Genomic DNA, 15,880 nt, shown 5'->3' with positions numbered 1-15,880 from the left:
TCCCAGAAGTCTCCTCCACTATTTCATCAGTTCTTCTAGTCATGGTGCTAGCTGAAAGAAGAGCACAGCCTCTCCTAAAAGTTTATGACCAATGTTTTTGTCAGCTGGCAGAATCATCTCTTCATCAGTGGCAAAAATGTTCTTACCTTTAGCAATGTGATTCGGTGCTAAAATGGATGCTTTCAGTGCAGACACATTTGATAAAGTAGTGGCCTTTGATATTTGCTTCTGTTCTTCATATGTATGGATTTTATTTTTCTTTTGAAAGGGTTGTCTTTTAATGCAGGATATTTGGTGATCATGGTGTCCTCCTGCCAGGTAAGTATGATGCAAGATATTTGGTCTTCATGACAAATCAGTTTTGAAAGTTTCAGGGATTCACTGAATAGCTGATTGCCACAATATTATGCAAAGCAGGCTTGAAGAATGTGAATCATCTGTTGCAATGAACCTGTAATTTAAGTAGGAATCTTAGTATTTTATTTTCAATACAGCTTTGTTCTTGTCGGCCTCTTAGAATCTTCTCCTGTCTCCACATTGGGCCTTCCCCCTTTCTCAAGTAAACTCTCCAGTGATATTTGTTTTTTACTTATTTTAGCTAGAGTCAGTTTGTGGGCCTACCAAAACTGTGATTGAGACAACTGCACATGTGGGAAAGACATGCGGATGGCAGTGATAAGTAAAATAAAGGGAAAGCCATGAATAGAATAAAATGAGGCCTAATTCTTACTTGAAGTCTGCCACCAGACGCATCTTAATCGTCACTGCCAATCACTGATAGGGTTTTGTATGAATCTGCAAGTCACTGATTTATTCTGATCTCTATGAATCAAATCTCTCTACTAATCTTAGCCTGTACCTACAGCTACTCCCCAGTGCTAACATCACCACTTCAGCTCCATGTCAGGTCATCAGACATAGGATTCTCATAAGGTGCATACAATCTAGACACCTCTCATGTGCAGTTCAAAGCAGGCTTCCTGTTGTAGGCAGCTGAGTTAGGTAAAAATATTATTTACCAGTCAGACATGGCTAGGACCTCAAAGGAGCCAGTATGAAAGATGAGACACCTTGCAACTGTGGGACAGGCACTCCTGCTGTGGGGCAGACCTCAAGACCAAAGATAAAACAAATATACCCATATACATCCCTAAGAATAAACACCAGGGATTGATACTCTAAATAGGTCTCTATCACCTTGAGAAAGTCAGAAAGAGTCACTAACTCAGCCCCCTACAGGAAAAACCCTTGTTCTGTGTTATTACCTGCTTGCTACATTACTTGCTTCCCTATTTGATCCTGATATAATCAAGATTACCTGAGCAATTATGCTTGTAATCTTATTGGTTGACCACAGTTTTGTCCCACCTCATGCCTACCTTGTAATTTCCCATTTTCTCTCACCTTGGACCCGCCTCACCTTGTGGTTTTGCTCTGTGAAAGTCCCTTAAAAAGACAAGTTCTAGGGCAACCCACTCAGGTCCCCTTCTGTCCCTCTCTTAGACAGAAGCCTTCTTTTCCTCAATAAATATATTCTGCTCTTAACCTCCATTGTTCCTAAAATTCACCCTTTGATTTTAGAGAACACGAACTCGTCCCAGATATCTTTCAGTTTGGGAGTTTCTTTCCCCTGTATCATTCCCATTCCTATGGGAATATAATGTTGCTACTGATCTAACAGAAAACAGAACTCAAGTGGTAATTCAAGTGACGGAGTGTCCATAAATACAGATGAAGTGTCATTCACTTACCACTCCCCCCTTCCCTGCACTCAGTCCCTAACAGGTACCCAAGTAGTACCCTGACATACGAGTTCAAACAACTCGGTGGGAAGAAACAAAATTTTAAAATCCACATAAATAATTCCATTAAAATGAGCAAAATTTTAAAATCCACATAAATAATTCAATTAAAATGAACAAAATACATCTTTTGAATTGCTTCTCAAAAGAAGACATACAAATGTCCAACAGGTATATGAAACATTCTCAACATCACTAATATGAGGAAAATGCAAATCAAAACTACAATGAGTTATCTTACTCCAATTAGAATGATTATTATAAAAAAGAGAATATAAAAAATTATGGTAAGAAAGTAGAGAAAGGGGAGCACTTATAGATTATTAGTAGGAATTTAAATTATTATAGGGAAATAGAATGAAGTTAAAAGAAAAATCTATTATCTGATCCAGCAACCTCATGACTGGGTATATATCCAAAGAAATTGAAATAAGCATGTCAAAGAGACATCTGCACTTCCATGTTTATTGCAGCACCCTTCACAAACAGTCAAAAAATGGAAATAAACTAAGTGCCTATCAGCTGAGGAATAAATACAAAAAATTTAGTAGATGTATTGTGGGACAAGTCTCCCATAAGTTATATAGAAAAACGTACAAAGTAGTTGAAAAATGTCCTGCAAATATTTTGTCTTGAGGAAGTATATGATGGAAGGAGAGGGCTTATTTGCCAAAAATTCTCTAAGAAAGGAATGGTTGTCTTTATTGGAAAATTTCTTTGATGATTGCTTGAGCATAGACACTGACATCTAGTGGGTCCAGATTTTGGTAGACTATCTGCAGGAGACAAGGATATGATCTTATTTTGTTTTTCCATAAGGGCAGGTGGAAGAGAAGAGAGAAAAAATTAGATAAGTAGGATGGAGCCAGATGTAACCTCTCTGCCAGGCCTATCTCTTGAGGGAAGAGGGAGCTTTTAACAAGACTAAAACTCAAGTTCACAAATCCTGCCTTTACAATATTCCAAAATATATGTAAAAGATACCAAATGTAGCCTGCTTTCAAGTATAATTATCTTTCATAATAGATAAATATTTTTGATGATAGAGAAAAAATAGAAAGAATAAAAGAATGGGATTTTATATGAAGTCTTTCCTAGCTTTTGTGAAGAGTCTGGTGAATTTGTTCCACTTACTGGCATTCTAGTAAGTAACTCTTCTATCCCTTACTATCCCAAGCAGTTCTTCACACTCCAGCAATTCTAAATTACTGTTTCCTATCCATCATGCTCTCTTTCATTGTGTCATCTGTGTGAAATGTTATCTTCCTATCTTCCTTTCCTGACTCTTTCTTTATTGGCAATGAAAAAATCCCCATACTCCTTTCTCCTACTGCCTCCCATTGGCAGGACTGGATCTCTTGTATCCATCAGGTTTCAACTGAAAAGTCTCAAAACTTAGTAAAGCCATCTCTGACCATCTAGAATGGCAGCAGTACTTTCCTACAAATCTCCATGGTTCATTTCCATGATTTACCTTTTCTCCTCAATGCAATACTTACCATAGTATGTATTTTATTTACTATCTGCCTCTCTCATTAGGATATAAATTCTACTAAGATAGAAATATTTTAAATTTTGCAATTTATTTACTATGCTTTCTCCAGTGCCTAAAATAGGATTTGGCCACACAAAAAAAATGCTGAATAAAATATATGTAGGATGGATGCATGATTAAATGGGCTCAGAGCCCATCTTTACCTGAAGCACTCAGGCAGATTTAGATTTTTCTTGTCCCATACTATCCTGTACATGTTGTCTCCAATACTGTACTTGTTTTTATATTCTCTTCTGTGAGCAGAAAACTACTTTAAGGTCAAAGGCCTTGCTGCTTCATCTTTGAATCCTTCATGTTTGCTATAGTTATGATTTAATAAATGAATGTTTATGTCCCCAATTTACAGATGAGAAAATTGAGGCTCAAAAAAAGTGCAAATAATGTCTAAGGACACAAGTAATAGGTAGAAGAAGTAAGCTACGAGTGCAAACATGTATCATGCCTTTCCTTTTATGTTTTCTTGACAAATTACCTTTATTCCATCCTACACGTTTGCTCCCATGTTCTGTCCTGTCCCCACATTTTCTATGTATCCATATTCTGCTTACAAGTTCAAATCTCACCATACAATGAAACCTTCCTCCATGACTCTTATTTAAATTAATATCTTTCTTTTTTTGCAGGAAGCTCCCAAGTTTACTGTCCGGGTAAATGGGAAAGGACACCATGAAAAGTGTGTGGTTGTGGAGAGGCTCTTGGTGGAAAGGTCTATTTGTTTTGCAGGTAATGAATAAAGAACTAATCTCACCCTCCACTGGTCTGCAATTTTGGGTAGCCTTCTCTCAGAATCTGGGTTACTCGCTTAAGGATTTATGGTGATGGATGATGATGGCTGGTGATGGATGCAACTGTCTGCATGATTTGACTAAGCTGAAGAGACAATGAAGCAAGTCTGTACCTTGGGATTAGCATTCAGGACACTCAAAGTTTGTCTCTTTCCTTCTTCAGGTGGAATAAGCAACTTTAACCCTTCTCAACTCTGACTCCTCTGAGGTTCCTACATGAGAAGCAAAAAGGTTATTCCCCATGAGCCATTTTCTCCTGTTTCTCCTTAGTTGTGTCTGCATAAAATGTTAAAATATTTGTAATTTGGGAGGCAGTAGTGAATTGAAAGCACAGGTCTGGTTTTAAGACTACTTGGGTTCAAATTCCACCTTTAATTTTATGAGTTGTGTGACGTTAGGTTCCTTAACATCTCTAAGCTTCACTTTCCCATCTTAAAATAGGATCCTGTTCAAAGTGTTAAAAACAGTAAATAATAAGTGGTAACAGCTCTTTGATGGCCTATTTTGCACGAGTGATTATGTTGAGAATTGTACACGCATTTGTCAGAGCAGCCTGAAGAAATTCAGAAGTGGCGCACAGGGCTTTGTACAGTACCTTGTAGACCTCCAAAATATATCGAATGAAAGAGCCAGAGCAAGGCCTCTGCAGTTCCTGTCCTCAGGGACCCACAGGTTTCACGGAGGCGACTACGGCCCTGAGATGCCAGGACCTTGTTTCTAGTCGGACCCTATTCCCGGGGCTCCCAAACGCCGCGCCTGCGCGCTCAGCCAGTCGCCGCGCCGACCCTGCGGACGAGCTCGGTGCCTTCGCGGCTCTGTGGCCCTGATGTGTGCAGCGGCCCGGCCTTGCCAGCTTCAGGTGCATGCGGAGGCCTTCAGGAACCTGAGGGCGAGGTGGAGTGACCTCCAGGGAGAGTCAGGTCGGCTTCAATCCCGCTGAGGTGCCGGGGGACCCGGGACAGGGGTGCTACGACCTCAGCTCCACTTAGCATTTTTTTCGTTCCCATCCACTTCCCAGTTTCTGGCCTGTCTCACGGGGAGCGGGATCTCTAAAAAGAAGACTGAAAGAAGGCTTTTCTCCCTCTGTGGTTCTTACAATACTTACGGCTTTTTTTTTTTTTTCCTCTCTCTCTCGCTCATTTAACTACCGTCAAAGGAGTTCACCTGGCGTGGGATGGTGTGGTCTCCAGACTCTGCTCCACCCGCTAGGTGTTCATTGATCGTGAGCTGTTAGGCCAAGCGCTAGTTGTCTGATGTCAGGGTCCTTTGTTTAGTGTTGGGGGGCCGAGAGTGGGCCAAGGGAAGTGGCAGAACAAGCGGAGAACAGGCAAAGGCTATGGTAAGTGCATCAGAGATTATTCCCCAACTGAGTCTGCGCTTGTCTCAGGTCTATTTACTTTTTTTAGTATTCTCACATCTTTTTGCTGGTGTTAGGTAAGACAAAAATCAGGGTTTCAACCTTTGAGTGACATTGGATTTTATTGAGGTCAGCTTTATTTTTATTTCAGTTTAACATAAAAATTATCCAGTCTTAGCTTGCTTTTTAAAAAAATGTTGTCCACGCAGAAAACTCAGTGGAGAGAACAGAAAAGTCGTTTGTAATGGGATGTAGAGCCTTGTGTGCACGCCTGTATAAGAACATTGGGGATTACACTTGGAGTGTGGAAATTCCTGACCTTTCGCTTATAAATAGGAGATGAGATCACCACTTGCTACCAATGATTCTAACAGTATAGGACTCCCAGGAAGTGTTTTCTTACTAATAGGGAGGCAAGTGACAATAGAATTCAGTCTTAGTCCTGATGATGGGCGATCAATTGCAGATCTGTTTTGGCCTAAGAACCTGTAGCCAGCCCCTGTTGTAATCAGAGATTGTCTTGTGTGGTTCTAGTGTGGATTTTTTGTGGGGGAGTGTGGTCCCCCCAAACAGTTATAAAGTGGAAGGAGAAGTATACAAAAGAATTGAGAAGACCAGCTCCAGTCCAAAATCCTATGGACTGACCTTAATTACTAGGCTTTGCCTCCCTGGCCTTATGCGGGGAAGCTCCCTCCGCTACCAGACTTGGTGCATGGCCAGGTCTTTGCAGTTTTCTGGAGGGAGTTGCAGTAACAGACTCCTCTCCCCTGTTGCTAGCCATGCTTACTCTGTAACTTGTTTCCTGGCCCAGCTGTCTCATTTGGAGTTCCTCCCACAGCACCCTAGTTGAAGCACTTTTCTCCATTTTTAACTCAGGTTCTTTTTACCCATAAGCCTTCACCTTCCCTTTTCTGGCCCAAAGGGGCCAAAGGGTCCATAAAGGGTAGGAACCTTTTGTTAGGACCTCCTTGGCAAGAGTATCCCCTCCTGTGCACATACATCCACTTAACCCTCACCTAGTGTCCTGTTTAATGGACCACTAGGGAGCCAGCCAGTGTATCTTTTTGCTTCTTGCTTACTGTGTTGCATAAGTGAATAAAAGCTTGATTATTACTTTCAGTTTGGCTCATTGTTCTGATTGGCGCCTTGACACCTAGTTGCTCAACAGGAATTAAATAAATTGTCCAACAAGAATTAGATAAATTGCTGAGTTCTTAGATGCTCACTGTATTTTTTATTTAATCCTATTCCTTATGACTTTTGCTCTGTACAGCATGTTTAGGCTTTTTAGAGGCTATTCACTTGTAATTCTGGCATTCTGTAGTACAGTGTAGTGAAAATGGATATTCATGGCCTTAATGGATAATTGTTGCTATGGTTGTTGATTGTTGCTGTTTTATATGTTGTGTTTCATAAATTAATACAATAGCTTATGGTCATATTTTGCATGTATTTGTGTGGCACATTTTCCATTTGGCCTCTCTTAGATGATTTTTAAGTAAATATTTTGGAGTAATACAAATACTAAAAAACTGGACACAGATGCCCATGGTGTTTATCACCTAATAGATTACTTGGCCACTGTAAATAGGAAGTTGAGTTTATTGTAGATTCCTCTGTGTCAAAAGGTATGTTAGGAATATCTTTCACAAAATATTTTTAACTATTTTTTTCTAAACAAGTCTCATAAAACAGTATTTACCCTTGCTATATGGTATGTATTCTGACATTTTCAACTTTATTTTATTAAACAAAATGCTGTTCATGATCCACTAAGTTTTAACTTAATAGTTCAATAATGAATACTAACCTGCAGTTTAAAAGGCACTATGATAAAGCAACTAGTAGAAAATACTTGCTTAACTTTTTTCTGTTTATAACCCTGTTTGTTGAAGAAAACCACAGTATATGTATAGTACAGTATTTGATTCTGTGTTTAAGGTATCTTCTAGGAGAAGATAGATACTAAGATATGTGTTGGTTGTTTGCTAAATCATCTGCCAAAGAACTCTGAGTTCCTGGTTATCAATTGTTTTTATTTTTATTTATTTTTTTTATCTCAACTACAAGAAACATTTGAAGGAGAGGGTTGGTGTAGCTGTCCTTTTTCTTTTAAAATATCTGCCTTATTTAAGGGCAGTTCAATAAAAGAAGAAAGAGGAGAAAATCAACTCTTCTTTTTTTTGGGGGGGGGGGCTTTCTCCTGTACCAGGAACCGAACTCACGACCTTGCGCTTGCCGGGCAGGCACTTTTGCCACTGAGCTAAATCCCCAGCCCTAACTCTTCTTTAAAAAAAAGAACATAGTGTATAAGATGGTTGTACAAGTACCTGTTAAACTTTTGTGTGTGTCTTACAGAGGCATACAGAGAAGTTATTTTTATCTTTATGTTAATGCCTAAGACCAAAATGAACCTTTTATTATGTTGCCTGAAAAATGTCATACTCAACATATTCATAAATAAGTATGCAACTTGTCAACCTCATTTTTCTCTGTTTTGTTGGGGTTTTTTCCTCAAGAAGTCCACATATACACACACACACACAACACTACAACAAAGTAGAAAGGAGAAATAAAAAGAACTTTAGTCAATAGGTTTATCTCTTAAAAACCCTAAAATATATTATTAAACAGGAATAAAATTTTAGATTTGATTAGTGTTTAGCTAAATAATGACTTACATTGTGTACACTGTCTCACAGTCTGCAAGCAATGTATGATGTAAGGTTATTTAAATGCATTATCTCTGTTGATTTGCACAGCAGCTTGGTGAAGTAGGTAGTCCAAGTGACATTCTCCCTTTTTACAGGTGGGGAATCTGTATTTCTTTCTTCCCACCACCAAGATTATGTGGTGATAAATCTAGGACGAAAACTTGGGTCTTTGGAATTTTCTTCTAGTTGAATTTGTTCACATAAGGAAGTAATTGAGAGTAAATAGTGTTATTGTAGCTAAGAGACCTCTAATTTGGATAAGTAAAACTTTCCATTCTCAGAGATGTCTACAATCTATGCTATAATTGAATGAAAATACATCTTATTTTTCATATTATATTTCATTTCTCAACACATTTTACTTTTCTAGCCTATTTTTTTTTAAAATGACAAGACAAGTAAATATTGACAAATCTAATGAAATAGGAAAGCTGGAATCAAAAAGTCTATTTAATGTTAGGAAATTTAACTCAGTCCCCTTTAATGTAGCTTCTCAGGTAGAAAAATAGCTTAAAATTACATACATTTTTAGGTGTCTGCTATACTCATCATACCTCTTTATGTGTGAAAGTAGTTTCATGGTTCTAATGAATTGATCTAAAATAATTGTTAGTTTACTTATAAACACAAAGTATGTCCAGAGTCTCCATTAACTTTAAATATCTTCAGCCAAAGGACAGCTTAATTTTTTTTATATGAATAATTTGTAAATTAATACTTCTTTTTAATTTTTAGATATCTCTGGAATTTAAAGACAATATGGAGCTCATCAAAGTGTATCACTGAAGAATATGATGGCTGAAAACAATTTTAAAATGCTAAAGATTCAGCAGCGTGTAGTAGCCAGTAAACTACCTAGAAACAGGCCATATATTTGCAATATTTGCTTCAAGCACTTTGAAACACCGTCAAAATTAGCCAGGCATTATCTCATTCATACTGGTCAAAAACCATTTGAATGTGATGTGTGTCATAAAACCTTTAGGCAACTAGTTCATCTGGAAAGGCATCAACTAACTCACAGGCTGCCTTTTAAATGCAGTATTTGTCAACGCCACTTTAAAAATCTGAAGACATTTGTGAAACACCAGCAATTTCACAATGAAACCTATCAGAGTGACGTTAAGCAAGTCAGAAAACTGCTGGAGGCCAAACAAGAGCCAGTGCATGGAGTGTATAATACTTTTACTACAGAGGAGAGATGGGCATTACACCCGTGCTCTAAGTCGGATCCCACCTATGGCACTACGAAGAGAAAGAATATTCATGCATGTACAATCTGTGGCAAGATGTTTCCGTCACAATCAAAACTTGACAGGCATGCACTTATTCACACTGGCCAGAGGCCTTTTAAATGTGTCCTGTGCAGTAAATCTTTCCGACAGTCAACTCATTTAAAAATTCACCAACTCACACATTCAGAAGAAAGACCTTTTCAATGTTGTTTTTGTCAAAAAGGATTTAAGATTCAAAGCAAACTTCTGAAGCATAAACAAATCCATACTAGGAATAAGACTTTTCAGACTCTTTCATTAAAGGTGAAGAGTCCAGAATCATGCCCTTTGCCTAATAAATTAAATGTAAAGCAGGATGGTTTTGAAAATGGTGATATGGATAAATCTGAGGAGAATAATCCACTTGATGTCCACTCCATTTATATTGTCCCTTTTCAGTGTTCAGAGTGTGAAGAATGTTTTGAATCAGAAGAGATTCTCAATGGACACAAGTGTTTTCCTGCCAGAGGAGGCAAAATTCCAAGCAGACTCAAAAGAAGCTACAACTATAAAACTATTGTTAAAAAGATCTTGGCCAAACTTAAACGTGCTGGGGGCAAAAAATTAGATAACTTTCGCTCAGAAAAAAAAGCACATAAACATAGTTTCTTGAAAACTTGTGATCTGATTTCTAGCGGGCAGAACTCCGAACAAACTCAGAGAAGATTTATGGGTTCTCTTGGCAAACATGGAACGTATAAGACAGTTGGCAATAAAAAAAAGAAAACATTAACTTTGCCATTTTCTTGGCAAAAGCAATTGCAGACCCAAAATATGGGAAAAAATTTGAAAGGTATCCTTACAGCAGAAAGCATATTAAGTATAGATAGCTCAGTGAATAATAAAGACTTGTCAGTCTATGGTTCATCCACCGAGGAATTCTTAAGTAACTGTGAAGTGCTTCAGTGTGATTTTCCAGTTCCAAGTGAAAACATACATACTGGACATAAAATGTGTCCCTGTGATAAATGTGAGAAAGTATTTCCTTCTATATCCAAACTACAAAGACACTATTTAATTCATACTGGACAAAGGCCTTTTGGCTGTAATGTTTGTGGGAAATCTTTTAGGCAGTCAGCTCACTTAAAAAGACATAAACTAACTCATATTGAAAAGAGTCCTTATAGAAGATCTCTTTGCCAAGTAGAATTTGGAAATGTGAACAAACTTTGCATTCATCCAAGTGATAATGCTGACTATAGTGCTTCCCAACAATGTCAGGGTCTTGGTTTTCAAAAATATGATTCAGAGTCAGATCAAACATCAGAAATAGAAGTTAAGACAGAAGCTGAGGATTTTATTCTCGGTACCTACTATAGAAATCGGCAGCCCTATCTCTCTGAGGCACTTTTGGAATCCGATCAAAGCCATCATTGTTTTAGTTATTCAGGGGACCCTGAGAGAAATGATGGCCTCCTTTACCAATGCAGTGTTTGCTGTAAAAATTTCCGATCTCCATCTAAATTGGAAAGACACTATCTAATCCATGCAGGTCAGAAACCATTTGAATGCTCAGTTTGTGGCAAAACATTCAGACAGGCTCCTCACTGGAAGAGGCATCAACTCACTCACTTTAAAGAACAGCCACAAGACAATGTAGTTGTATTAGATTCGGTTATGTAACTGTGGAAACCACTAACATTTGTAGTCTCTGCTGGTCTTGTATCATTTAAACATTTTTTAAAGACCTGCATTAGATTGAATAATTTCATGGGAAATTGCTTGTCCTGTGGTCAGATATAAAGGAAATTAATACAATGTTTTAGGAGCAGCCAAATTAATTTTTGGAAGAGCATAAGTTGATACTAAGCAATTGTTTTGGCTGTATTGAAGTTACAAATCCATGATCCTGTACAAGCAGTTCAGATACATTTTTAAAAGAAATTATTCCTTGAGCTATGCCATTTCTTTAGATACACATACTTAAAAGACAGAAAAAAATGCCCTTTAGCTACAGTAAATAGCATTTATAGTTCACTTATTTTACATTAAAGAATAATTTGTCCAACGTGGCTCATTTTATTATAAGATTTTTCTTGCAATCTTAAAAACTAGTAAGTATGGGATATGAGCAGAAAGTTATGGCATTATTTTCATTGGTCTTTTCAAAACCATTTTTAGGATTATGTGGTAATTTTACCTTCAGTTGCTCAGGTGATGAAGATTTGATTTTATTTTTAACCCAGGGTGGTATTGATTTCCCCAAAAGAACATAAAAGAAGCTAGGATGCACCTACATACATTTGTGTTTACTTATCAGGAATATTTTTCAGGTGCCATAATCTTTTCATATATGCAGTTTCATCTTTTCAGATGGATGAAGGCAATTCATTTATTTACTTGTTAATACAGTGGTTGACACCAGTAGTCATAAACAAGACTCAGCTTGAAGACTATATCCATAAGACATTTACTTTTTAGTAAGACTTTGTTTTAATGCCTCTTTCAGTGGTCCTTCAACTTAAGGTTGATCTACTAAGGTTGATGAAATGCCAGTGACCATATGTAGTTTCAGTTTTCATTCCTCTGTGATTCTGCAGCATGCTAATGCTAATGAATGTTACTTTGATCACCTTTTAATTTTAACTAGTAAAATAATCATTGCTCTATATAGGAATAAGATACCTACAGAGTTGAAAGTATAACTAGACAGAATTGTGATAATTTGGGAAAGATGTAATCCTAAATTATGAGGGACATATTTCATATTCATACATTGTCCTTCATATTTGGCAGTATTTGTAAAATCTTTAGGAATGACATTTTGTAGCAATAAAAGAAGTTTCTAAAGTATAAAGAAAAGCAGATGGGTATTTATCTTAGTACATTTAAATATGGTGGAAAGCCCTCTATTGAGAATGTGGATAAGTGAATAACTAAGTTTGCATTGTATTAGAAGATCTGCCATGGGGGAGGGTGGGGCTTTGGTTGTCTTTAACCACAAGTGAGTTTTATGTAACTTGAGTTTAATTTATAGAGATGAAATATGATAGTATGAGAAAAATATCCAATGATGTATAAATGTGCCTATATTTTAAGGAGAGACATCCAGCTGAAGCAGAAGAAAATTACATGCTTTAGAGCATACGTTGTTCGAAATATGTTTCTTTAGTGTAAGCAAGATATGGTTTACAAAATTTGCTTTACCCAAAACTTCAAGAACACATCTATTACATAAAAGCAAGGAGTAACTAGCTTATTATTTTCTTAGAATAAAAGTTCAAGAGTTACTTCATTAGCATGCCTGAAATTATGGCTTTTGATATTTCCCTAAGTTATTATAAAAGTTTACTTGGAGGAAATATTTCACATACTCCTTTTGCAACCTAAACAGGGAGAGTTCTGATTGTTGTGCTTGTATGACTCTGACTTTATTTGCCTAAGTGATACTACTATACTTTTTTTTTTTTTTGGTCCATGCCTTTTTAAGCTGTTTCATATTGAAAGTTGGTATATTGTAAAAAATTTTGTCAAAAATGTACTGTAGTGCTATTTGAAGTACCTGTAACAAATACTTACTTACCTTTATTATCTTGCAAGCTTCTTATGGAAACTTTGTAGAAGCAAAAATAAAATATGAATTCATGTTAAAAAGATGAAATGAATGTTAAAAGACGGTTTGCTGCATGCTAGACCTGTTAGTGTTGTTGAATCAATTACTTTGGTTTTCTGGAAAAATAAACTTTATAATTGAAGAGAAGTAGAATTTTTTGTTTGGGTGATTCCAGGCTGTGGGAAAATTATTTACTGGAAGAGTTTGATTAGCTGTGTTAGTAGAATTACTGGTGTTTGTTTTGAACTGCAATAGGGTAGAAAATTTTACGATAAAAATGTATGTGCTGATGGGAAGTGGATGGTGGATTAAATTCTTGAAAAACAAATCTCTCAGTGCAGTACTTTGAGAAAGTTTCAAGTTACACAATTTATACTTTTTTTTTTTAAAGCAAAGTCACATTATTGCAACAAGGTACTGACTGATTGTCCAACATTTCCATAGGCCCACTGCAGTACACCTCTCATACTGAACTTCCATGGATATTTAAAAATTTACTTCCTTATTTACATTTATTTGATAGTGACTTGTCACCTACCAAAGAATGTGTTAACTCTATTGCACATCACATGATCAGTCTGTGTGTCCATTAATCCATCCTTCTCTTTGGTCTTGCTTTCCAGATTTGTACTAAAAAAATATGGAATTTGTTTCTCAAAAAGTACTGTTCTTGTTGAAATTTTTTGGTCTTTTATATTCCTAGTATCAATTGAAATTAGACACAGACTCACATTCTACTGAAAGAAGATACTTAGCTGAGTTAGTCTGTTCAATGTATGAAGGAAGAAATTAACATGAAGTAATTATAAACTTTTTACATTATTTTGAATTTGCTCTTTATATTTAAAAAAAAGTACTATAGAAAAGACCAACACAATACAGGCAGCACAGATTTCTAGAATAAGCCTAAAAGTCATCACAAAATAAAAATCAAGCAGGGTGTGGTGGGACATGCCTGTAATCCCAGCACTCCGGGAGGCTGAGGCAGGAGGATCGTTGTGAGTTCAAGACCAGCGTGGGCTACAAAGTGAGCTCAAGGCCAGCCTGAACTGCATGGTGAGACCCTGTCTCAAAAAGACAAAATATAAATAAATAAAAATAAAATTAAAATCAAGATGTCCTCACACACTGTATACATTTATATTTGGATAATGGTACAAAATAGATGGGGGTACAATTGTGGAAGGAGCAAAGGTGGCTGATCTGTGGAGTTCACCTTGGGAATATTCCTATCTCCCTAACTATTCAGGAATAAATAACCCAGGTTTGAGCCAAGACAAATTGGCTCATGGATAAAAACTGACTAAGCTGAGATGATGAGAGTGAAACCTATACTTATTTCAGTGATAAATTTGGGAAAAATGATATGTGGAATCTCTCTGCCCTTTGGTACCATGAGGCATGCCCATCTGATGAGGGCACACCCCCCAAGGGAATGAGTGAGGAGCAAAGCCTTCTTCCCCGCAAGAACTCAGAAATGGAGCTGGAAAGTTAACTGCCTGAAACCTAACTTGTCACTTGACTTTATGTGTTTACACCTATAGATTTTATTTTAAGTCAATTTTAATGAATTTTTTTTCTTAAAATAATCTACATAATAATGGTCATCAATGGTCTAATTTCCAAAATTATGATCTGTATGAAATTTTTGTCCTTTTAGATTTCTTTGAAGCATTTGATACTATTGCTAGTCTTACCTTTTGAAGCCCTCTTGACTCCTCAATTTTTTAGCTTTCTAAACAAAACAGTGTAGAAAGCTTGTGAAATAAATGAAAAAGTATAAAATGCACATCATAATTTTAAAATGTCCAATATCATCAGCCAAAAACTTAGCTAAGAGAAGTGATAAGAAGATAAGTAGATGTAGACAGATACAGATCACCATATGCATTTTGTCATAAATCTGCTAGGTATTATAAATTAGACATTCACATAGAGCACTAGAAAGCTATGTATGACCTGGAATTCATACTCGACCACAAGATCAAAAGATAAATTATGAATTTAATAAATATGTAAATTGGAAAATAAACTTTATCACCACCTGGACCTTGTCCCATTTCCTCTTTTTCCTCTATATAATGGAATTATTTTCCCCTCAAAACCTACTCTACCCCCTCTCTTTTCCATGTGCTTTTAGGGTTCTATCATTCCTACTTAGAAATGTCCCATTTTATCTCTTTAAGGTGTTCGACATTTATTCTTTTAATTTTTACTGCCAGAACACAAATTTGAGAGTTTTAACTTTGGTCTTAAATTTTCAGTTGTTTCCCAGCTGGGATTCCCATCCTCATGTTACCTACTTTAACCTCTAAATCCCACTGAAAATTCATTATCTAAAAGTACCCTTCACTCAGTGGTTTCCCATTATATTTTACAATAAAGACAGTTTCTGCTCCCTAGCTTTCAAGGCTTTCATTACCTCAACCCTCACTTTCTACTAACTTTCCCCCAGCATTACCTGCTTCCAAACCTTTATCCTATAACTAGCACAGATTAGAAACACAATCGTTGTGGTTTCTCCTTGTCAAAATATGTTCATGTGTCTGGAGTTATCATTAAAACTATTAGAAAATCTTGTTTTACTGTTTATAGATTCTACGTTTGGAAAGAAAATGCTAATAGTTATATACTAAAAATCTGTTACATTTAAAATTGTGATCCTACAATTTTTTGATCATGCAAATTTTTATCTCTAGCCCTGTAAACAAACTTTTACAAGTTTTATTAGTACATGTTCTCAGTACACAAAGTTTGCATTCATCTTGGAAAGTAGGTACAAATACATAATACAGCTTTTATTAATCCCCTTTCCCACCCGTTTTCCTTCCTCCACCTCT

General features: G+C 36.6%; 1 protein-coding gene across 3 annotated transcripts; it reads left to right on the top strand.

Moving 5' to 3' along the window:
* Positions 1-4,909: 4,909 nt before the first annotated feature.
* On the top strand, positions 4,910-13,368 carry Znf770 (zinc finger protein 770). 3 transcript variants are annotated; one of them, XM_005381180.1, is made up of 2 exons: positions 4,910-5,062; positions 8,949-13,368. In XM_005381180.1, the coding sequence occupies exon 2, from the start codon at positions 9,005-9,007 to the stop codon at positions 11,108-11,110; it is 2,106 nt and encodes a 701-aa protein (XP_005381237.1). In that variant the 5' UTR covers positions 4,910-5,062; positions 8,949-9,004; the 3' UTR covers positions 11,111-13,368. The 3 variants fall into 3 exon arrangements, with proteins under 3 accessions (XP_005381237.1, XP_013368118.1, XP_005381238.1); XM_013512664.1 differs by having other exon boundaries at positions 4,910-5,083; XM_005381181.2 differs by lacking the exon at positions 4,910-5,062 and adding an exon at positions 5,092-5,481.
* Positions 13,369-15,880: the final 2,512 nt, after the last annotated feature.

The sequence above is a fragment of the Chinchilla lanigera genome, unplaced genomic scaffold (assembly GCF_000276665.1).
Source record: "Chinchilla lanigera isolate Chin_1 unplaced genomic scaffold, ChiLan1.0 scaffold00015, whole genome shotgun sequence".
Taxonomy (NCBI): domain Eukaryota; kingdom Metazoa; phylum Chordata; class Mammalia; order Rodentia; family Chinchillidae; genus Chinchilla; species Chinchilla lanigera.
The sequence above is the reverse complement of the archived record's forward strand: the minus strand, read 5'-3'. Positions and strand labels throughout refer to the sequence as shown.

Bases quoted from the DNA above. Each gene is read 5' to 3' on its own strand.
- Znf770 (XM_005381180.1), top strand. From the start codon at position 9,005: ATGATGGCTGAAAACAATTTTAAAATGCTAAAGATTCAGCAGCGTGTA.